The 25,825-nt window shown below is 41.1% G+C and overlaps 1 protein-coding gene across 3 annotated transcripts in view; it reads right to left on the bottom strand.

Moving 5' to 3' along the window:
• Positions 1 to 8,090: 8,090 nt before the first annotated feature.
• The window catches only part of LOC136874866 (15-hydroxyprostaglandin dehydrogenase [NAD(+)]), a 127,448-nt gene continuing 109,713 nt past the window's right edge, over positions 8,091 to 25,825 (bottom strand). For 2 of the 3 annotated variants that reach the window (XM_068227921.1, XM_068227922.1), the window contains exons 6-7: positions 22,545 to 22,699; positions 8,091 to 9,143 (exon numbers count right to left, since the gene is read on the bottom strand). In XM_068227921.1, coding sequence (XP_068084022.1) covers positions 9,008 to 9,143; positions 22,545 to 22,699 — 291 coding nt within the window. In that variant the 3' untranslated portion in view covers positions 8,091 to 9,007. The remainder of the gene's footprint in view (positions 9,144 to 22,544; positions 22,700 to 25,825) is intronic. The other variant, XM_068227920.1, reaches the window with a different exon arrangement.

Raw genomic sequence — 25,825 nt, 5'->3', positions numbered from 1 at the left:
ATTTAAAGACTTAAATTAGACATAATCAAGATGTGAAATGGACTGCTGTGAAAGGGCTTGATCTTTCATTTATGCATTGCTTTGTTAGATTTAGCATACCTGCCTGAACTTTCACGGCTAGATTTGTCTTTTTTTCTCATTTAAAAGCATTGCACATCACATTAGGACATTTGTCAATAAAAATATCGGCACATTTCTTACACATATGATTCAATGAATTTACATTTAAGAGCTGGACAATTTTCCTTTTAACTTGAAGCCTACAAACAGAAAGAAAATCTGTAAATGTAGCCGCAAAAAATTCAAAATTTCCCTATAAGCAATACTTGCCATTACATTAGGGTAAAGCAAATTTGCATCATCATCACATTTCTTAAATCACCCATATCTTCTTCAGTGCTTGACAACGCATTACGGCATTCCAAATGGGGTAACTTGGAACACAACCAGCCACACACATATGCATATGCATTTTCCTGAATTAAATCAAAACCCACAGATCACACCTACAACACATCGGTATTGAAGGTTAACTGCTGCACTAATACAATAAAATAAGCTTATTATATTTTAAGCCAGTTCAAATATGGGTCGCGCAGGTCATAAGTTTAGGAAGTAGGCCTTCTATAAAAATATCTTTGTAACTGGAAGAATATATATGCAAACACCGTATTTACTTACATTTTCTTGTCACGGGGGAAACGGAAGAAAGACCGCGAATCCTTCTGCACTTCATAGTTATTGCAGCCAAACGCAGTACATATCTTTCCACACATATTGTGCCCTAAAGTCCCCTTGTCAACGTCAAGCCACAGCTGAAACCTGACCAGGGAGACCATAGTGAACAAACCCTCACCCGCAGGTGAATAACCTTGGCACACAGCTTACCTGTTCGATCCTCTCCATCTGCACCGGCAATACAGCAATTCTTCAGGGGTAACGGGTAAAGAAAAGATAAGGGGCGACTCGGTAACATAAAATAAAATGGAGAGGAGAGAAATTCTAAGGGAAAACTAATACCAACAACACAAACATACATTGAGCTGCAAATTCGTATCAACATCTAATTTATTACAATAAAGAAGGAAATCTAGAATTTACAAATAATCCGTCGCATATAATACAAAGGACGTTGTCGTCATACATGAAGCTTGATTTCTTCACGTGAGAGGCATCCTGCTAGATTACATGTCCTGGTGGATGAGTTTCTAGGCATTTTTCCAAGGCTCCCGCACCAGCTAGCTTAATAACTCCAACCAGAAAGAAAAGAAAATGGAACCATTAGACTTTACCGTCGTAACCGAATTACACATAAACACAGTAACCCTTTATTACAGTAAATTTATGCCACGGTACTCAGAACGAATATAAACTACACTATACATGCACTACTCTTTCTACCGTCCTGGAATCGAACACGAGACTACTCCCTAAACCTTGTGACACATGATTAATCATCTCCTTAGAAACACATGAATAACAAGGTACAATATTAAAACAATAGGTTATGTACATCTGTCTATGACACCCATGGTCGTGTAGAAAATCTTTCTTTCCTGCGGCATACCTAACAGGTCACATCTCTTCACTCTCCCTTACCAGAAACTCGCATTCTTCCCCCCGGCCGTCAACCCCATGGTGACGTCACTGTGACCGAGATTTTGGCCCAGACTTCCTTGAGTTAGTACGAATGGAGCGGCCATGTTTAAAGCCATATTTCATAGCTTGACGGTTGTAAACAGACCAAGCTAAGATTCTGTCCTAGCCCGCTCATTCTCTCCTGCGGTGCCTTCTCTTTAAAGAATTACCAGTGACCTTTCACATGTTATGGACTCTGTAGGGTTCGCATTCAACCCCCTCGCATTATTACACACAAATATACTCGGCACGCTATCAGACTGCACAGCAGTGCTCTAATTGGCACAAATAATCAAATCGCAACTGAATTCATTACACCCCATACTCTTTATGGGCATTATCACTATGCTCTGGGCTAATTACATAATCCTTCTTTCTTAAGGGCTCCTCGGTTCCAGCCCCGCTCCATTCCACACACAGTTCAAGACCATTGAGGCTTATAGAAGACCTTGTACTTTCGTTATCTCCTGACTGAGACACTATCGTATATCCTGCTACATGCGTTTAACTATTCCCTACTGGCTTGTTCTGGCAAGAAGGAACTTCCTTGTGACTGCTTAAGTCTCATTTAGATGATACTACACACCTCTAATTCCCTATCGGAAACATACCGCTACATAAATCTGACATAAAATGAAGCACTATAGGACAAATTACAAGCAAAGTTACCTACACTACTGAGTTCGAGATCCGGGCATAAATTCTTCCTTTAAGTGCCCGCTGACACCTCATTATGTACGTATTGGCGGAAGGCCAAAATTCGTCTATTACGACCCTGAATTTTAACTAGCTGATGCATGCTAATAATGGAAAGATCTAACCTTGGTCCTGTGACATTTCCCAAACAGTTCCCCGACTGGACATTGGTGGCTTAAGCCATCATCATGACACGGTAGACAGGCAATATCACTCGTAGACTGCTGACTGGTGTCATCCTGGTCGGTGGTTGTTTCACTTCAGCGCGTGCGGATGACGTGCTTGCCGCCTCCTCGATGTAATTGATGCGACGGCTGGACTTCGCTGCTGGTCCACGTTAGCGCCTCGACGTTGTGAAGTGGGTCCTGCGGCTCTGCTTGATGGCTGCTTTGTCGCAGAGGAAGGTACAGCGTCCGGCACACTCGTGACGTAAGAGAACTGTAAGGAAAGTCACATTACAATGTGTTTTGATGTCAATGCCTATAGTTCCCTTCCGATGATTATTTACCCTTGGACTGCTTCTTTCATAGTACTTTCTTTCTCAATCCTGTATTTCTGCGGATCAATTAGACTCTGTTCAAGACCGATATTAGTACAGAACGGATTGAATGCACGTCAGACCTCTGAACTTACACTAGCATTTATCCTCAGTTTAGAACAATATGAGCCTCAACTTATGCTACATGACTTTACGTGAATAAATTACAAGCAGAGAAGTATTCTTTCAGACAATCAAGTAAATTTTCATAGAACTAAGTTGTTATCAAAGTCACACCAAGTTGTTACTTACAATTGCTGTAGACAATGGATTCAGACTGCTCTGGTCGAAGACAATGATGATCTGCTGCGCACTGGATCGTCGTGCGAGTAACAGCTTCTCAGCGTCGATGTGCCCAGCAGAATGAAGCTTGCGCTCCCTACGGTTGTATTTATAAATAATCAGGCACCCACGCGATAGAGCTCAACGTGTGCGGTCGCTTCACACTTTTGCCCGCGAAGCTGAAAATTCTCCCACGGCCTGATGCATACTTATTTATTCTTCAATTAAGATGTCTTTAATGTCGTGCAACATATCAAAATTTCCAGTGAAATATTCTACTTGCAGTTTTTTAATGCAATGTTGCAGATTCCCTATGTGGGTGCAGATATTACATAAAATTCATTTCCCGCCCCTCTAAGTTTCCGCGGGATTTCTCACGTAGGTGTACGCGTCCCACGCTCATCTCAAGAGGCTAGCTTGGGTTAATAAATTTTTTTGAGCTTCTAGAAACTTCAGGCCTCGTCTGATGCGACTCTCCCCCGAGAAATGCAGCCTCTCAGCCACTCTGACAATAAAATGCCACCCAAGGCGGCATTCTTTGTGGTCTCATGTAATTCCTATAATTTATGCTAAAATCCATATTTTCCGAACATGAATAGAATGGTTCAATATTGACAGGAGATATAAAGGAATTAGATACGCTACTATTTACTTATGTCAACTTAATGCAAACGCATAAATAACCCAAAAACTTCACACACAAAATACACGTGCTCTTCTGACAGCATCAGTAACTCTCAGGTCACTCCGCTAGACAGAGCTCTAATCGCTGTCCCTCGATATCTCGCAGAGTGTCGCGTATTGTCTCTACTGTATTTGGCGTTACGCAGATGTGTTGCGCAGTGTTTCTAGTATGCCCGTCGACCGCGCCACGTCGCACTTGTCAGTTCTGAGTGCGCAGTGAGCACGTAAACATGCCTAGAGCCAAATACAGTAGAGACAATACGCGACACTTAAGGATTTAGCTTTGTTAAAATGGGAGACAATTCGACGGTGGCGCTCCTAGTGACTTGAGGGGGAAAAAGTCGCGCTAAATTCAAATATCAATGGAAATGCATATACGAAAATGGATAAATAAATTACGTCTAGAAAGAATTATTGAGACATTAACTTCGAAGTTGCTAAAGCAATTCTGGATAAATGAATGAAGAATTATTTAAAAGGTTATTATTTAAAGACTGAAATTTGACATATTAACAAGATGTGAAATGGACTGCTGTGAAATGGCTTGATCCTTTATTTATGCATTACGTTTTTTGCTTTAGCATTTCTGCCTGAACTTTTACGGTTAGATTTGTATTTTTTATCATTTAAAAAACACTGTATCATCACATTAAAACACTTGTCAATAAAAATATCGGCACATTCCTTACACAAATGATGCAATGAATTAACATTTAAAAGCTGGACAATTTTCCTCTTAACATGAAGCCTACTAACAGGAAGAAAATCTATAAAATACCGGCTTTAATCTGAGAAAAGGGATAAAAGAAAGAAAAGTATGAAAATGTTGTCGATATCGATGCTTTGAGGAATATTTACGTACAATTAGAGTAAAAATGTAACATACCCTTGGCTGTATAGTCGAGGATATCTAAAGCCGCTGGCTTGAAGGTTAACTGCTGCGCTATACAATAAAATATGCGTATTATATTTTAAGCCAGTTAAAATATGGGTCGAGTAGGTCGGAAGATTATGAAGATTATGAAGTACTATAAAAATCTTTTTGTCACTGGAAGAATATATATGCAAACACAATATTACTTACATTTTCTTGTCACGAGAGAAGCGAAAGAAAGACCACGCATTCTTCTCTACTTCATAGTTACTGCAGCCAAACACAGCACATACCTTTCCCCTCATGTCGAGAGGATATATCAAGGAATGACACATGCTACTATTTAATTATGTCGACTCACTGAAAACGCATAAATAACACCAAAAGCTTCACACACAAATGCACGTGCTCTTATGACAGAATCAGTAGTTCTCAGGTCTACCCGCTAGAGAGAGCTCTAATAGCTGTCCCTCGATATCTCGCTGAGTGTCGCGTATTGTCTCTACTGTATTTGCTAGAGCAATAGAGTCTCTCACCAAGTGTGAAGTGCGTGCTTTCATTCGATTTAGTGATGGGTTGCGAGTAGAATCGCGAAGAATCGATTCCATAAGCCTTGGGATTCCGAGAAGCTAGTAGCACCATCTATGATGCAGATGCGGAAACACGTGCAGCACGAATGTGTTCTGTAACGTAAGGTCGTTTTGTTTTATAACCAGGTCACTCCCCATGCCATGCCTGATCTCATTATAGAGTTCTAGAGTTATATACTTTGATACGACTGTAGTTTGATCAGAAAATATGATTCTCTGTTTGAAACTAATCAAATTGTATGGAATGTCAACAAATCAAAACTTGTACGGGGATTATGACATAATATAACACTACTATTTCAACAAAATACAATTGTACTAAAGAGACAGTCTTAACTAATGTTAAGCAGTGATGAAAACAAAAATAGTAATTCTGACAGTTTCTCATAATAATATTTAGCAGTGGTATGAAATGTTCTTCTTCTTTTTCTACCATTTTTCGCACACCTGTGGGGTCGAGTGTGCGAAGGTATCGCACATGTTGATGTGGCCCTGTTTTATAACCGGACGCCCTTCCTGACTCCAACCCTATGTGGAGGGATGTAATCACTATTGAGTGTTTCTGTGGTGGTTGGTAATATGTTGTCTGCATATGAAGAGGAAAATGTTGGAACAAACACAAACACCCAGTCCCCGGGCCAAAAGAACTAATCGGAGGCGATTAAAATACCCCACCCGGCCGGGAATCAAACCCAGTACCCTCTGAACCGAAAGCCTCAACGCTGACCATTCAGCCAATGAGTCAGACAGCAGCACGAAAGGTTCGTTGCAAATTAAATGTAACGGAAGACAGGTATGCTACGAAACAAGTTGTGTGCTTAAAAAATGTGACTTAATTCCACAGACTTTATACGTTTGTACTAGCTATTTTTGAAAACCACATTCGAAAAATACAGTATAGGCCTAAGCATAAATAGCTTACACCCAGTATCGAAATGTGAAATGTGATTTCCAGACAAGCAGGATAAATTTTTATTTCATTATTATGTGGCACAATTCATTCATGACAACCAATAAGACATTTCACTGTATAGAAAAGAAATAGTAAATACTGCACGTTCGAATTTGCCCAACGTATATACGGAAGATCACTCTAGTGAGTAGGTTCAGCACACTGGTGACGTCATCGGGAACCGATTCCTCGTACGCGACATTGAGTGCGAACCCGGAGTCGTAAGAACCGATTCTCGCGATTCCAGGCGTAATTCGCGCACATCACTACGATTTCCTCATGCTGACGGGTACTATGCTATTTTCTCGAATCGCCTGATCCACTCGCTGAACAAGATCATCGGTTGACAGTCGCTTCCGTCCCTGACCGCCTGCATCATGAACGTATTTACGTCCTGCTTCAAAATTCCTGCTCCATAGCTGCACTTTGCTGTCACTCGTGAAGGTTTCACCGTACACATTACTCATTCATCGATGAATTTCGGTTACATTGCATCCCTCAGCATGAAGAAATCGAATGAAAGCACGTACTCTAGGCATGTTTACGTTCTCACTGCGCGCTCAGAATTGATAAGTGCAAAGTGGCGCAGTCGACCGGCATACTAGAGACACTGCGCAACACATCTGCGTAACGCTTCATCGGATTCTCGCTGTGGTTTCGTGACCGATTGGAGGTTGAAAAAAATAGCCCTCGTACTTACACCAGGAAGTTTCCATACAGAATGGTTTCCCGTGGCTGAAGGCATCAGTCACTAAATAATGCGCGCGAGAGAAGAATGTTGATCTAGAACGAGCGAGGAGGAGACCCTGAAATTAAGCTAATGAGGCCCACCCCCTGCTGCATTGACCGCAAATCTCCTGTGACTGCTGAGGAATTTCTGTGAGTGGGCACAAGTATATCTCAGTGACCGCAAATGTCCGAACACCCAATTAGCAACGTCACGCGCCGAGGTGAGACACTGTGCCCGGTATCGTGGTATCAGCAAGGGCACTCTGGTAGGTCTTCTGCTCCCATATCGCACTGACGTAATACAACGCAGCACTGGCCTGCTGGATATGCATCTGGTACCTCCTGCATTGAATGTGGATGTGGTATGAGTCAGTGTGGGGTGTTTGTTACCACGGACAAATCTAGCCAAATCCGCTAATCGCGATTATTTAACATCCGTGTTTGCCAATGCGCTGTTCACTGTGGGTGGTAATACCTTCAAGGAGGTATTCCCGATACACATGTGACACCGTCGATCGAGGAATGTTATAGGTCCATACCGCTTCGATAGTGGAATGTTCCATTCACCTGGCCCCAACTATCACGCCTCGTTCGAAAGATGATAACTCACGACGCCTTGCCATGACCAGCACAGGCAGTGTTTACTCACACTCGAGATGTCAGATCACACGTGACGCAGGTCTTGGCACTTTCAAGATTTCACGGAACGGTGGCTCCGCTAACTTTAAATACTGCTTCCCCATGCCTTTTGGCATGCAGTGCGTTTCTCTGCTATTTCCGGAACTAATTTTGCGGTTAACATCACATTTAATGACGTATCCATCTCGTGAGATCTCCGAAGTTAAGCAACACTGGAAGTGGCCACCACTTGGATGGGTGACCATATGCTGTTGGCTGTTGATTTGAATTTATTGATAATTTACATGCCACTGAGGCCGAATAGCCCCTTTATGTAGCTTCTTCATATAATACAATGCAGGTTTATGAACACACTAACTGCATTTTAGGCTTATAATATTAAAATATTAAATTAAACATTAAATTAAAAAAAATGAAATACACATACCAAATCCAGTAAAGTTAAAACATACATTATATAATAAGTAAGGAAGTAAATCATTAAGCCATTAAGATGCTGAAAGAGCTGAAAGAAACTGGTCACCTTACCACAACGAAATTCCGGCTGAGGATGATGAACAGTGACCTCTGGCCTAGCTGCGAGTATTGTTTATTTCACCGAGGTTGAGGTTAAAAGAACATTAATTTTATTTTCTAGCCATAATTATAATAAAGTTTCCTTAATATTGCAACAATGCAAAAATGTTGTGAAAGAGTATTCATTTTGAGAAGACATTTTCGTAAGTTCACAACAATTTCAAGTTTTGGCATCCATTACAGCACAATATCATTAACAATTACACAAGTCAACCTCAGAATTCACAATATATCGATCCTGTATTATTTTTCAGGTTTAAAAATACACAAACAGCAACACAAATCACAAGTGAGAAATAGGTATCTGAACAAGTCAGTATCGAGAGAAATTTAGTGGGAATCATACAGCCCAACAACTATAAAAGGGTTTAGATTAATTAAGCCTCTTTTGCTATTGTTTTACGTCGCACCGACACAGATAGGTCTTATGGCGACGATGGGATAGGGAAGGGCTAGGACTGGGAAGGAAGCGGCCGTGGCCTTAATTAAGGTACAGCCCCAGCATTTGCCTGGTGTGAAAATGGGAAACCACGGAAAACCATTTTCAGGGCTGCCGACAGTGGGGTTCGAACCTACTATCTCCCGAATACTGGACACTGGCCGCACTTAAGCGACTGCAGCTATCGAGCTCGGTAGATTAATTAAGATGATATCGAAATTTTACTAAAATGTCTTTTAATTTCATTTGTAGACTATAATATTATATGCATTTCTCTAAAAATGACATCATAATAACCGTCGTAGAACGATATATACACGATGTTTTGAGAGCATGTACTTGAAAATGTGTGAAGTCGTAAGAATGTTCTTCAGGTGCTGATCTTCATTTCTTCTCTATGTGGAAAGCGGACCTCATATACGAGCTCGCCACCCTCACTCACCCACACACTCCCATTAGCGGCATGGCGGATGACGTGCACGACTCCTTTCGCGACGTCTTCAGCGCTGAAAAGAAAAGTACCGTGAGATTCACTGCTAGAGGTGTATATTTGAGTTAGTTTAGTATTGGTGGTGATAAGATCACGACTAAGTGTGATGAAATGAAATTGCGTATGGCTTTTAGTGCCGGGAGTATCCGAGGACATGTTCGGCTCGCAAGGTGCAGGTCTTTCGATTTGACTCCCGTAGGCGACCTGCGCGTCGTGATGAGGATGAAATGATGATGACGACCACACACCCAGCCCCGGTGCCAGCGAAATTAACCAATGATGGTTAAAATTCCCGACCCTGCCGGGAATCGAACCCGGGACCCCTGTGACCAAAGGCCAGCACGCTACCCATTTAGCCATGGAGTCGGTCACTATTATATTATTATCATTTAGCTTTCCAGTAGGTAACAGAAAAGGCTATTATACACGCAATAGTAATATACCTCTCTACATATGGTTGATATCCGGAAAGAGCTCCGGTAGTAAAGCTAAACTTAATTCATTACACGCAGTTGTGACCTCATGCAACTTGGAAAATATTAGGGAAAAGAAGAACTGCATCGCATTACCTCCACGCTGCCATATTCTTCTTCACACTTCTGTTGAAGAAGTGTTCCAGAGTCCTCTCCAAGCATAACCACAGCATTTTAAAATGTTCTCGATTTTAATGTCACGAAACCAAGCGATTTATATTATTTTTAACAGTATCATAAAAGCTTTAATAAAATTATTACAAATGTTAACCTTAAATGAAAACTGCACGATGTCACTGACAAAAACATTTTATTTAATACTAGAAAACTCTCCGTGTTTTACTTAGCGTCTTGACGTGCACGAAACCAGCTCATTTCTCTCACATTAGGTTATTGGACTTTCCTTCAGTGACCATTACTTCCGACAACTGTGGTTAAAATGAGACTTCAGAAATTATATTGTACCACCAGCCTTACGTATACATGCAAAGGGGGCTAAATTATTGTGTGTTGTCGTTTTCCTTAATATGAAACCATATATTCATATTTTCAAATTATCTTAAATATTTCCTTACAATGCGAGAATCATTAATTGTGAACACCTTTTTTTTTTTTTACCTCGAAACTCGGTCTCATTACTGGGTGCAGGATCTATGAAGACCGCTCTATCATAATATTTTTATAGGTGCCAAAAACGAATAATTGAATTTTATTGGCTCTCATCCATCGAAGAAAGATATGTATGAAAACAAACAAAAAGTAACTCCTTGTTTAGGAAGTCAAAGCAAGGTATAAATTACTGTACAACAAAATTTTAACTTTTTATACAATGAAATGAAAATATGTAACTTTTACTAATTCGAGTCTCCTAAATTCGAATTTGAAGTTAAAATTTCCCTATCAAGTACTACGTACTTTCTTTGTCAACTATACTCAATATCTTGGTTTAAAACCAAACCAAACCAAATCAAACCAAACCAAACCAAACCCCATGGCACTACAGCCCTTGAAGGGCCTTGGCCTATCAAGCGACCGCTGCTTAGCCCGAAGGCTTGCAGATTACGAGGTGTCGTGTGGTCAGCACGACGAGTCACCTCGGCCGTTATTCTTGGCTTCCTAGACCGGGGCCGCTATCTCACCGTCAGATAGCTCTTCAATTCTAATCACGTAGGCTGAGTGGACCTCGAACCAGCCCTCAGGTCCAGGTAAAAATCCCTGACCTGGCCGAGAATCGAACCAGGGGCCTTCGGGTAAGAGGCAAGCATACTACCCCTACACCACGGGGCCGGCCTTGGTTTAAAAGTTGATGTTTCTTCATAGCTGTAGTTCCAGAGTCAAAATTTTGCTACACTCACAAGGGAGGCGCGCGTACCGGGAAATCACGGATCTTACCTATATTTTGCACACACGTTAAATGAGCCAAGCGTAACACAACGGCCAAAACAATTCTTTCGGAAATTAACTTATGCGATCTGCAGAAAGCGTTAAAGTTCGTATGTGTCAATTGGCGCGCTTGCTACGCAGGACAGCGGCGCGTGCTGGGTTCGCTCGTCGAGGTCGAGATCTGTTCCGTTAATTATTGCGTAGCACTTCGCGAAAATGATGTAGTGGTATTAAGAGAAATAATTTAATTCTTTCCTTGACTGTGGGTCAATAAAGGCAATAGAATAAGACTATTGTAGTTATTGTTAGTGTTATAGTGAAAATAAAGGTAAAGTAAAGGTAAAATGAAGGAAAATAACAAAGGAAAGCAAATTACTCCTTATAGCTTCCCCAGAAATGATGCTCGTGGTAGAAGTGCTGACAGCATAAAGCGATACTATACCAACCACACCTAACCAAGCGAGGATAAGGGCTTAATATCACATGTCCCATATTTTCCTTCCAACGCAAAAATGCAAAAGAGTTTAAAAACTAAAAAAAAAGTGTTACATGCAAATAACTTTTAAAATATTTTAAAACACCATTTTAGAATGTTTTTCTGGAAGACTTTCCTTTGTGGCTGGGCCCGGAACCCTCAAAGACATACAACCAATAGCAGTCTGCGAGCACATTAGGAGACCATTTTCCTGCATATCGCCTTTCCATTTGGAATATTTGCTGGTGAAACCTTCCATGCTCGCCACTGACCATTCCCAGGTTCGGTGGAAAGAAGAAATTGCGAAGGGAGTGCAGGGAATGAATTTTAAGAGACATTCTGCAGTGCATAACCTCATATACCCTTAACAAATTTTCTGCAACTTTGATGTAATTATCTGCTCCGTAATTTCCCAGGAATTTCGAACGTACGTTTTTGAAAGCACACCATACCACATTTTTTATTTCGGTGATTTTTTCTTCGAAAATAGGATCGTGTTGGATTTTCTGGATTTGAGGACCAATGAAAATGCTCTTTTAATTTTCCTTCACTCACTCTGGCAAATGTATCTCTTAAATACTGAAAACCATTCCTATTTTTTCCATTGCTTTTGCGACATTCTTCATCAAACCCAGCTTTATATGGAGCGGAGTTAATACACTTTCTGAGAAACTAGGAGTGAATGAAACGTTACATTCTTCCCGCCTACTACTAAACTTTGTCTCAAAAGCCACTCCTTCACTCTGTAATGGATAACTCTGCCCCGAGATTTACACTCACACAAGAAACAACAATATTTCGTGAATTCCGGTTCCATTCCGGTTAATAGACGAATTACTTCTACGTCTCTACATGTTTCCTATTCGTGATCGGCATAGCGTACTTCTTTTAGGAGGATATCCATGTTTTCATACTTTTCTTTCATAGGTATGACATAAGCCATTGGTACCACAGGGGAAATATTACAATACGGCTTTTAGACTTGACTTGGATCAATAAATAAACGCCATTCATCTAGACTCATAAGATCACTCACATCATTGCAATAAATAAGATCACAGTATTTAGAATAATATCTAGATATTCTATGTTGACGTTTTCGATCAATCGTAACTTTGGCACCCGGTTGTAAGATATGCCATTCCTTTAGTTGAGATGCGAACAATTCAGTCTGGCTTGTGTGTGATTTAAATCTCTTACAAAATTGTTTAGCATTGACTGTGAAATTAGACTTTTTTTGAGTCCACGAATTCAGAATCATAATCAGAGTCAGAATTGAAAGAAGTACTGAGATCAACCTCAGGGGAAGAACTCGATGCTTCCTTTTGTGGGGTCAGGTTTCCAGGTGGCGTTGGGGTAGGACATGAATCGCCATGCTTAACAGGCCTTCGCGCGAAGGGAAATTGTTTGTTTTTTGATAAGAAACCAGAAAGTTTGGTTAAACACAAATAACAGTGCAAGGGGTGGTCCATTTGCTCTCTGCATACGATAGGAACAGCAAACGGCATAGCAGGACGAGTGCCATTTATCCAGCCTCTCAAATTACGATAACATCGGCTACAACAATATTTAGGTGCAACAGTTTTGTCCTTATCTACTTAAAAGTTGAAGTATAATTCATCGTAGGTGTAATATTTTCTCTTTGAGATTTTTTACTGAATCCATCACACCCGCAGCAAAATACGCCCGGAGAATGTACGGACTGATGCAACATTGTTGCTGTAAATTGCCACTTTGTATGAGTTTTACAAACTAAAAGCATGTTGAACGTACTTCTAACTGTTCAAAACACTGTTATTCACAACCACAAAAATAACATCTGAACTCCCAATAAATGTGAAAGTAAAAACGTTCCGCACAATAGCAAGTCACTATACTGTCTGTCTGTTAGGTCATCAGCCCAGAGGCTGGTTGGATCCTCAAATAGCATCACCAAAGGCTATGCAGTTATAGGGAAACCACAAAAACCAATGGCAGTACCAAAATGAGGCGTACTAGGCAAGATGAGGAGTGAGGTAGTTTGCCATTGCTTTCCTCACTGGGCCAGACAGTGCTATTGCAGCACAACTAACCCTATGAGGAAAACCTTTCATGACTCTCAGACACACTGGTTGTGCTCTGAATGTCATTAATCAGCACCACCCATACCCCAGCAGCTTCCATATTGTCACAGCCATGGATGAGACTGGGACTTCAGTGGAAGCTACACTTTACTCTGGCCTGTGCCAAGAGATGGATGCAAAAGTACTGTATCCATCAAGAAATGACAGCAGGGAGAGTCATTATACTATACTGTCTGAATTTTACTGATACTAATATACATTTAGCAGCGGTCCAACTCATTGGCTGAATGGTCAGCGTTGAGGCCTTCGGTTCAGAGGGTCCCGGGTTCGATTCCCGGCAGGGTCGGGGATTTTAATCACCTTTGATTAATTCTTCTGGCCCGGGGACTGGGTGTTTGTGTTTGTCCCAACACTTTCCTCTTCATATTCACACAGCACACTACACTACCAACCACCACAGAAACACGCAATAGTGATTACATCCCTCCATATAAGATTGGCGTCAGGAAGAGTATCCTGCCGTAAAACAGGTCCAAATCCACATGTGCGACACAGTTCGCAGCCGCGACCCCACAGGTGTGGGAAAAACGGTAGAGAGAGAAGAAGAAGAAGAAGAAGAAGAAGAAGTTACATTTAGCAGTGGAGGAACGGTGTATCTTTCGGAACGAATGGAAACAGAAAAGCTGTCATAAAGCTGTCATATGACCGTTAACCTCCATTAGCGTCTACTCGGAATCTTATATTATGTTTATAATCAGAACGCGCTGGAGTGTCCGCGCGGCGATTATTGGCAAGAAAGTGGGATTGCATCACTGAATAAAAATCTTACATGATACGATAAAATGGACCGGGCGAGTTGGCCGTGCGCGTTGAGGCGCGCGGCTGTGAGCTTGCATCCGGGAGATAGTAGGTTCGAATCCCACTATCGGCAGCCCTGAAGATGGTTTTCCGTGGTTTCCCATTTTCACACCAGGCAAATGCTGGGGCTGTACCTTAATTAAGGCCACGGCCGCTTCCTTCCAATTCCTAGGCCTTTCCTATCCCATCGTCGCCATAAGACCTATCTGTGTCGGTGCGACGTAAAGCCCCTAGCAAAAACGATAAAATGGAACACATTTTCGAATTCAGGGCACACAACATACATATTTCATAGTTTCAAGTGTTGGCAGTTTTGTGTTGTACAGTGTTATTTTAGGGAGGGAATAAATACTTCTGAATGCTACCTATATTTGCTTTAACACACTTTTAACAGATCTAATCTTAAGTGCTTGAAACGTTTCTACCTGCTGGAATTTTTATCTTCCAATTAGGTTTCAATAAACATTCACCACTTTGCTACCAATAGGCCTATCACATACCTCTTTGAAATACTGATCTTCGTACGTTTATAAATTCTGGCATTCTCTGTTCACAATAGAGCCCAACATTATATAAATATTGCCAGCATTTGCCCGTCTTCATATCTGACATTTATCGAGTGATCAGCAGCATGTCCTTGACGTTGGTTGGCGTCTGCGCGGCTTCATTCGACTATGATCTGCGCACGATACTCTCTGGAGGTACAAGTGAGTCTGACTTCGCAGTTAACTGGTTAGCATTCTGGCCTTCGGTTCAATTCCCGGATAGGTCTGGCATTTCAACCTTCATTGGTTAATTCCTCTTGCTTGGGGCTTGGTGTTTGTGTATTCTTCAACATCCTCACAGATGGGCAGGTTACCTATAGGGCGTCCACTCGAAAGATGTTTACGGTGGTTTATTAATAATATTGCTTCTCATCCTTTCAAAATCTATACCTCCTGTTACGTGAAGACCAGCCTAGCACATGCAGCCTTCTATAAAATTGCTGTTGGATCTCGTTAAGGACTCATCATCTCACGAATTATGTTACTGTTATTATTATTATTATTATTATTATTATTATTATTATTATTATTATTATTATTATTACAGTACCCGACGTACACCTTCCCCAGCTATTTAAACTGCGCACCTCCTCTATGGCCATTTATGACAGTGACCAAGAACTTTTAAGGCTTTCTAAAACTGACTTCTCCGATGGTTAGATGGCTCTCCCATCTGTTATCCATCGATACCTAGTGGGCTAAGCCCAAATTAATTTCAGAAGGTATCCCATGTGTTGTAGTTAGTGAACCTTTTTTCTGGTTATTGTTTTAATTTTTGATGTGCCGATTCCTCAACACCTCACCTGGTTTCTCCTCTAATGTAATCGGCCTATCACATGCTTGTAACTAAGTTCTCTGAACAATCAAACCCGGGAGAGTGTATGGAAATTTAGCCTATCCGTGCTCTGGATTTTATCTGGAACCTTCCCCTGCGGAGCTATGTAAGGAGAGGACTTTAGGGCCATGCTGTCTGATTTGCCTCGGTAATTGAGAGTGCGACTCGACGTAGGTTACAGCGGGCCAGGAGACAGGGTGCAGCCGGCTTGAAGAAGATCCAGTGCTAAAAGGTAATGGGAGAATTCACCTAAACATATGATTGTACCGGCGTGTGTTTCGAGGGAAAGATTTCAGCAGTTTTCTTAAAAGCTAATATAATCGTTTCCTTTGGGGCTAAAATGTAGGACCTTCTGCGCAGTCTTTGTACACTATTTACTGTATATTACCTACTGGGGAGCACGAGTGGTGACCCTTGGAACTCTCCCTTTCTACTTTAGAGCTAGGTGGCTAAAGTTTTTAACCTCTAAATTTTAGAAATCTCGTCTCGGCCTTAAAAATTTCCCCCTTTAGTCACCTTGTTTAGTGTCATTGGGCTTTAAGACCACATAGGTTATTGTCTTTTCCCGAATATTCGTTGAGGAGTGCTGGTGTTTCGCCTGTTGTTAATGGCTTGTTTTGTGTAACCTTTTCCTTTTTAATATTAAGGCCTTGTACTATATCCCTGTTTATTCTTTATAGCTCTTCGGGTAACCGTGTCCACGTTTAGGTTCTCTTAAGGAACAGTGCTTATCTGATTGTGAAACCTCGTAATGTATAGCACATCATAGGGCAACCTATGTATGAACACTATGAAGTGGGGACACCCTAGGGGATACTAGTGTAATTGAGATTGTAAATAACAACTGATTACTTGATTGAGGTTAGCTTCTATGCATACTGAAGATCAGACTCTAGAATATTGTACCTGTTCGGAGCAACTATGCTTTTTCATAATATTGTACCTGTCAGAGTCAATTATGCTCTTTCATATGTGGGTTAACGACTGGTAGTTTCTCCCAATTACACTTCTAAGTCCAATGCATTGTGTGAGCTGACGAGCTCGTTGTTAATGTGAATATCCCCAAGTTATATTCCAACTGTTTTTTGGTATGCCATTCAGTTACTCTCTCTCCATCTATCTCTCTCTGAATTTTAAAGAAAAGAAATACAATTTCCAAATATTGTTAAAGTAATTTTTTTCTATAAGTGATCCCTCTATCCAGCCATTCACCCCAGACGCTTCCTATTACTCTGTGAACCACGGAAACACGCTTATTATTAATATTATTTTATTTCAGTGAACAATACATCGAATATAATCAACAGTTATCAGTAAATTTCGTCGAATTTCCAAAAGGCATTTGACAGCATCCATCGTGAGTCCTAGTGGGAAATTTTTAAAATTCATGGTATACCCCAAACTTTCATCTGAGCCTTTAAAATCCTATCCTTCAGCTCCTCTCGTTGTGTGAAGACCAATGCAGGACATTCAGTTTTCCTTTAAATTGCTACTGGATCCCGACAAGGACGCATACTCTCGCAAATTTGTATTAATTTCACCGCCTTAGGCTTCATCATGGGGAAGACAGTGTTCCATATGAGAGTTGGTATCAGTTGGACAGATTTTGGTTTGGTCGGTTGACAGATTTGCACTTATGGCCCAAGATGATATTCAGCTCTAACAAACCACTACTGATCTCAATCGTTAAGCCAATTAGATCGGCCTTCGCATCAGTAGAGATAATATGAAGTACATAAAGGTTGTGACTGGAGGCGTTCAAGCAAATTTCAACGGCAGAATCACTCAGTAATATACAATGAACAAATTCGCCTACTTAGGCAGCTCGTCACCCATGATGGCGAACAGAAACGGAAGTCCGAAGTCGTACTGGGAAATCTGCAGTAGTGTTCTATCGACTGAAGCAGATCTATACATCTTCCATATCCTCGCCTCTACTCGGTCACTGTAATCCCAACCGCTACCTACAACATTAGGAGTAGCAACGTTTTCCATCATCGATATTTGCGATGGATACTAAAAATCCGTTATATCGACCACATTACAAATGAAGGAAGTACTGCGGCGCAGTGGCTTGCCCAGCCTGCATGCTACAGTTCCACAACGTCGCCTCTAGTTACTTGGTCATGCTTTAGACATGTCCCGGTATCGAATACCTTGAGTACTTGAGTGGCTATGTACTGGACCACTTCAGAAGTTAAGTGAACAAGAAACCTTCCCTGGAACAGCTGGCGGCGAACTTTCACCAATGACCTGAAGCTTGTTGGCTTATCCTGAAACGAAGCTGAAGCGCTTGCAGAAAACCGGCAACAGTAGATATATGTCGTCACCTGATTGGTACAACCACACGGGAGGACCTGAGACTGAGATAGCGAACTTGCAAATGATAAAAGTAGCTACAAGAATTGTAAATTTTTATATTGAGATTTCACTGATATAAGGAACAGCAGAACATTCCAACTCTCCTTCGATAGTGAACAGACCATTTGAAAGGATGGTATTATCCTTCTACTATAATGCGATATCCGTCAGTAAACTATGTACAAGCAGAAAAAGTACTACTGATGATCGAAATGTCAACCTTTATGAAGCTAGGTTTAGTTCATTTTAAGATATTTTACACTGGGAAAGAGATAACAATTGACTTTGCGAAGTCTCTGAGCCTCATGCCATAAACTTGTGATGTACACAATGCTCCTGTGTGGGATATACAGGGTGGCTGCAAATAACGTAAAACGGGTATATGAACGTTAAAGAGATTGTCACACTGATAAATAATTTGAAAAAATCTTTATCCCTCGCCATTGTCGTTTAATCAGCTGCTGAAGTTAACCTATAATATCGCTTCGCGGGCGAATTAAAATGAGCTTTGCGAGGCGGTGTTGCTAAACCTGCACGTAGCATAAGACCCCCTTGAGAACACCAATCGAAGAAAACATTCGCCAAAGGAGGAATTTGAACACGAACCTTCGAGATGGCAGGATCACGTCATAGCAAGTACGCTGTGGTGAAACCGGCTGAATCCTACGGTATGTGTGTGTCTGATGCTGATTTCTCGTCATCGGTAGCTGCTAGGCGATCGGTGATTTACGGAAATGTTCGCTTCTCAGCCATGTGGTATGCGTACAGTGGACTTGGACTCACATTGGTACACAAGCCTGCTTCGACCGGTGCTCACAAGCCGGTCTTTTGTCTATGCGCAAATTTGGAAACACCGCCTCACAAAGTGCATTTAAATTCGACCGGGAAACGATCTGGTTTGCTGATTTCAGCAGCTGATAAAATGACGACGGTGCGAGATATCGAATTTTGTTTTTCAAATTATTTATCAATATGACTGTACAGGGAGGTACACCCCCATGCCGCGCATTCAAATTCAGCGCCTAAATGAACTCATCTATTGGTAAAACAGTGAATCTGGAACTACACCAACTCAGAGGGTTACTCAGAAGATGTCACCACGGAAATAGGATGTAATTGTGCAGTTGCCTAAACTGACAGAATTTCTACTAGGTTTTTTTGACATTCATCAAGAATTTTCGACTTTCTTTTACAGATGACACTACTAAAAGACTATGATCATGCACCCTGGTGCGAGGTGTAAGAACTTATAATTTAAATAAGTTTTTTTATTTCTAGGCTTTGTAACTGAATGATGGTCATTTATTTTTGGGTTGGCAATATTTCCTCTTTTCCCCGCCAGTTTTGAATCTAGCCTATCCCTAATTTCTGTAATTAATTTTCTACCTATTACAAGCTTCTTGTTCCATCCTTAAGTGTAACTTTGAATTTGACCAATTAAATTGACAGGGTGTGGCTGGTTTATTCCTGAATGATCTCGAATCTTCCCTGAGGGTTTATAAACTGCGGCTTTTCACGTTTCTTGGCCAACTGATCGTCATCTTATGAGTGTGTGTGTCAAAACAGGAGGCGGGTGGCCTCTTTCATCCGTCAGCAGTATATCTTCAAGGTAATGGCCATATAACATTTTTCTTCCTTGCTAACTCCGCAGTTTAACCCAAGGGAAAGGTCCGAATCGTTAACTATGTAACCTACTTTTCTAAAAATGTAACTTTCTGCCGGCTAATGTAAAAACTTCATAAAATCTTTAACTTTAAACCGGGGATAGAGAGTGATGTACCCTCTCGAGCTCCCCTTCATCTTGGTTTGAGGTGACTACGTTTCGTAACTGTTTTTCCTTCTGTAATGTGTTAAAGTAATTTCTATACGAGCCACCTCAGTAATTTGGGAATAGCCCCTGTTTCATCGGCCTAGAGCCCTTTAGGTTTTTAGTGTTTATTATCTTGGAGTGCAGGGTACGCCTCCATCCATTTTGTGTTTGGGCCAGTTATTTAACTTGTTCCTTTTCTATGAAGGCCCCCGTAGGTTGGGTATTAAATACCCCTGTATAAATCAGTTTTCGTATCACAAGTTGTGCCTTGAGAGGCCAGTGTTTGTAAGTAGATGTTGCCTTAAGTAGGCAGTAAGAAACTGAGAGCCTGTTAGCTCTTTTCCAAGTTTTGTGACTGTAAATTGTTCCCCTTTGAGGCTAGATATGGTGATTTAGAGAGCAAGTGCTCTTGAATTAGGGGATTTCTGCCCCTCATTAAATAATACCTCTTCCTTTCGTACAATTGTAAAATTAGGGGCTTAAAGCCCAAAGTGTTAAGGTTCTGAATCTTGGATTTTCCCCAATCTTGTTTAATGATTGCTATTTGTACCTGTATTATTGTCATAAAATATTGTTAAGTTTGAAGTTCTGAAAATATAACCTTCAGTTTAAGTTTTTAATTAATTTTGATATTGTAGTTAGACCCATTCACCCCAGCGCCTTCTTTCACCTCTGCGCTCCACGGATACCCCGGAACAATGACCAACCCTCTAACGCTCACATATACCCGGTCTGCGTTGTTTCTGACCGCCCTGTGCATGCAAGGAAACGAAAGTATCAAGTTACAGTTGTGTTCCAGTATATACATTTCCTTAGAAAGTACATTTTTGGTCTCTGAAAGAGATTACGAAGAACAGAGGGGAAATTCGACAACAAAACTGTGTAGTTAGCCATATTCACTAACTTATTATCAAGATCAGTGGTTCGAATCCCGGCCAATGTTTGTGAGATTTTTTAACGTAAAACAATATCATTATTACCAGACTTTTCCGATGGTTGACTGGAGGTACCCTTATTGCATATCTCGTGAATTCAGCGACGGCAGGTTTATTCCTTGCGAACAGGTGAATGTATTGTTTTATACATAATAACTTCTGATAATCAAGAGAGGGCTTTATATGAATTTTGATAGCTTTCATTTTCGATTGTAATACGACGAACATAATTCCTAACTTTCTATATTTTTATATTTTTTGGTAATAATCAGTAGCTTCAAGAATTAAGAAAATAGAAATTGCTTTTCAGCACACTTCTTCTTCTTCATCATCAGTTTACCCTTCAGGGTCGGTTTTCCCTCGGACTCAGCGAGGGATCCCACCTCTACCGCCTCAAGGGCAGTGTCCTGGAGCTTCAGACTCTGGGTCGGCGAATGAACTGGGTAGGATGACCAGTACCTCTCCCAGACGCCCTCACCTTCTATTTTGAACAGGGGCCTTACCGGGGGTTTGGAAGATTGGAAGGGATAGGCAAGAAAGAGGGATGGAAGCGGCCATGGCCGTAAGTTAGGTACCATCCCGGCATTTGCCTGGAGTAGAGGTGAGGAACCACGGAAAACCACTTCCAGGATGGCTGAGGTGGGAATCGAACCCACCTCTACTCAGTTGACCTCCCGAGGCTGAGTGGACCCCGTTCCAGCCCTCGTACCACTTTTCAGATTTCGTGGCAGAGCCGGGAATCGAGCCCGGGCCTTCGGGGGTGACAGCTAATTACACTAACCACTACAACACAGAGGCGGACTTTCCAACACACAAAGAATGTTTATAACGAAAAACGCTTGTTTGGAACAGTAAAATTCGGCATTACTTAACAGTGATCAAACCTGAAGCTCTTTATGCTTCAGAAACACTCAGTTTACATCATAAACATTTAAAGGAACAATTAGAAATTAAAGAAAGGAAAATCATGGGGAAAATCGTAGGGCTAAGAATTAAAAATGGAATACATTAGCCTAAATTCAACTCGGAAATACAATTAAACTTACTGATACAATGAGACTGCGACGAATACATTAGCCTAAATTCAACTCGGAAATACAATTAAACTTACTGATACAATGAGACTGCGACGAATACATTAGCCTAAATTCAACTCGGAAATACAATTAAACTTACTGATACAATGAGACTGCGACGAATATATTAGCCTAAATTCAACTCGGAAATACAATTAAACTTACTGATACAATGAGACTGCGACGAATACATTAGCCTAAATTCAACTCGGAAATACAATTAAACTTACTGATACAATGAGACTGCGACGAATTCATTTTATAATCCATTTGGAAAGAATGAATAATAACAGACTTATACACAAATATTTGCAAATCAAACGTACGAGATCGAAATGGTATAAGCAAGTAGAGAAAGACCTCACTGAATTAGGATCACCAAATCCGCAGGATATAAACATAATCAGGAAAACTGTTCACGCAAGCGGATTTGAGGTAGAAGAGTAGAAACCAACACGACGTACCTGGTCGGAGGAACAGAAATGACAACAATCGATGAAAATTAAGAACTATTGGGCAGGGAGGAAAGCTCAATAAATGTTTATTCCACGTGGTCCCAAGTGACCAATTCGCGCAGAAGAAGAAGAGCAATATTCTGCTTACTTCTGGTGTGGTAGCTTGTCCAGTATCTTGAGACGTTCTGCAACCATCGAGTTGGAGGTGGCCAAGGATCGAGCAGTGGCTAGGAGAGGTGTGTCTGTCACTCCAGGACATACAGCCAGAACACGTACGCCTGTCCTATTGAAGTGGAACGGCATCTGCAACAAAGCGATTTCAAAAACCTCGTATCTGATACAAGATAATATACTACAAGTATTATGATAATTATTTGGGAATATTAGGTCGTGTAATAATAAAGAAATACCAGCTGACGCGTTCACATCCTGCGACCAGGATCGTCTTCAGAGCAGTAACAAAGCATAATGGCAACTGTCACTCCATAGTAACCAGACTCAAGGTAAAGAGACCCTGTTAGAAATATAGTTCATTCCAGGGCCTCCAGAGTCACGGAGAAAGATGTTGACGAGTTAACTATGGAGGGTAGCAATGATCTACTCAGTATATAGCCGTCCCCTTTGTTAAAATTGTTCGGACGTTTAGCAATTTCTATCGCCTCACGAATGATTCTGGGAATAAAATGTTTCTCTTTACAAATTACAGAAGTTGCATCAAAAATTGCTACATCCTAAACCAAAAGACAGATTGTCACGTGGTTCTCGTCCTTTGAGTCTGGCCTTCTTGCTATACGTGCAATCTGTCACGGATAGGATTGGCAATATTCTCAGAAAGCACGATATCAAGACCATTTTAAGCCTAATATCACCATAGGCAATTGTTTGCGATCTGCCAAAGATCCTATTGGTTTAAACTGCGCTGAAATATATATGATTCCTTGCTCCTGTGGATCGGTTTATGTCGGCCAAACATGTAGGAAAGTAGCAACAAGGGTTAAAGAACATCGCAGGCACTTACGTCTTTGCCAGCCAGAGAAGTCTGCTGTGGCAGAACATGCCATACATAATGACCATCAAATAATTTTTGATGCAACTTCTGTCGTTTGTAAAGAGAAACATTTTATTCCCAGAATCATTCGTGAGGTGATAGAAATTGCTAAACGCCCGAATAATTTTAACAAAGGTGACGGCTATATACAGAGTAGATCATGGCTACCCTTCATAGTTACCTCGTGAACATCTTTCTCCGTGACTCTGGAGGCCCTGGAATGAACTATATTTCTAACAGGGTCTCTCTATCTTGAGTCTGGTTACTATGGAGAGACCGTAGCCATTTTTCTTTGTTGTTGCTCTGAAGATGATCCTGGTCGCAGGATTGAAACGCGTCAGCTGGTATTTATTTATTATTACACGACCTAATATCCCCAAATAATTATCATAATGTCATTTAGTGGTCGTGAAAGTCTGCGTATTAAGAATATTACAAGTAGTTTCCAATATTTCACTACACGGAGTCACAAAATCGACTTCTGGGAGTGTGCCTGAATTTTGGCTCATAAAACCCTACTTCTATTTCAGTGTCAGTGTTTCTAGAATGATTCAAAATAATGTGAAACAATAAAACTATGATATTATTGAGTTATTTATTTATTTGTGCCTTAAGAAAATTATAACTACGATTACAAGAGTAATACTTATTAAAAAAGATCAAGATGGAGAAAAGCACTACATGCTCTTACTAACATGAAAACTACTTCTCAAAGAAAAGGAATGCCAAAAATTAAAAATGATAAATATGTTGATATCTGTTGTTTAAAGGGGCGTATGAGCTAGGTAATCGGACCCTGATGGTACGAGATGCAACGAAATGAAACGATAATTAAAACTTCAAAATGTATCAACTGACTAAAATCTAAAACGGAATGATGGTGAAAAAGACCATGAATCCAAAACACTCAGTGGAGCCAATTCACAATGCCTCATATTCTGAGATGATGTTTGATGTCCACAGGGGTCCAAAATCCAGGTCACCGGGCCCTCATAATTGTACTAGTCATCGCTGGTAAAGCAGAACCGTGGTGTTCCTCCTATAGTGGTACTAATAACATGTAACGTAGACTCATGGTGTTCCTCGTATGGTGGCATAATCACAGGTAATGTAGAGCCATAGTATGTCACACATAATGGCACCATTCGCAGGTAATACGGACCCATGATGTTCCTCACACAAGGGTACTACTCACAAGAAACGCAGACCCATGGTGGTCCCCACTTAGTGGTACTAATCGCGGGCGCTGATTTTCCCGTGATGTTTCTCACGTAGTGGAACTAATCACAGTCCATGTATACTCATGACAAGACGAATAGATTCTTCATGGTCATGGTGTTGCTCACATAGAGGTAGTAATGACAGGCAACATACTGTTGGTTAAGTTATTGCGTCTGTCCACATATGATTGAAGTCCTGTGCAACGATGTGACTTATAAACTGAGAGAATACTGAGCCGTTCTTCCCAATATAAAACAGATACTTTTGAGTGGTCATGAGCATGACTCATAGTCATAGGGCATAGTCATAGTCGAGTTTAATTGTCAAATGTCAACTAAGTTATAATACTAAGATTCATTAAACTAATAAATAGTATAACCTAATAGCCTACCTACTTACTAGCTACTTCAAAATTATGTTTTGACTACCTTTTTAACACTGCAAATAAATCCATCTATTATTTTAAACCTCCCTGTAAGAAGAGGACAGTGAATGCAAATTGGTATTATTTTCAAATGAGCTGAGCTCGAGAGTCCGTTATAGCATACGATTCTTTCAGTGTACTATGGCTCACTGTATGTCTCGCTGCAGCGGAAGCTCCGCTCTCCGCCAGTGAGCCGATAAGGAGCCGTGTGTATCTTGTGTCTCACTCAGCCGTGATCGTTCACGATTCTTTCGGTGTGCCATGGCTCACTATATGTCTCGCTGCAGCGGAAGCTCGGCTCTCCACCAGTGTTCAGTGAGCCGATAAGGAGCCGTGTGTATCTTGTGTCTCACTGAGCCGCGCTCGTTCACGATTCTTTCGATGTGCCATGTTTCACTGTCTCGCTGCAGCAGAAGCTCGGCTCCTCGTCAACGTCCAGTGAGTGCGTCACTCAGCACTGTCCGCTGGGAGTAAGCTGAATCGTGTGCCGTGAGCTCGGTGTTCCTGTGAATCGATTCACTCGGACACTTGAATTAATCGATACACTGCTTCGAATCATGCATTCAGTAGCCAACACTAGAGAGTAGAAGAAAGCCATTTAACGTTAGTGCATGCATGTGTAGTGTGTATTTCTCTAGTGCATGAGCTTTTAAGATAACGTCGAAGACTGACAAGTGATAGTGTACGCCGTTGCTAATAAGGTCTTCTAAAATACCAAGAGATGAGAGGGTTCAGT

This window comes from Anabrus simplex, chromosome 5 (genome assembly GCF_040414725.1).
Source record: "Anabrus simplex isolate iqAnaSimp1 chromosome 5, ASM4041472v1, whole genome shotgun sequence".
Taxonomy (NCBI): domain Eukaryota; kingdom Metazoa; phylum Arthropoda; class Insecta; order Orthoptera; family Tettigoniidae; genus Anabrus; species Anabrus simplex.
Note: the sequence above shows the minus strand (reverse complement) of the source record. Positions and strands in the feature narration are given on the sequence as shown.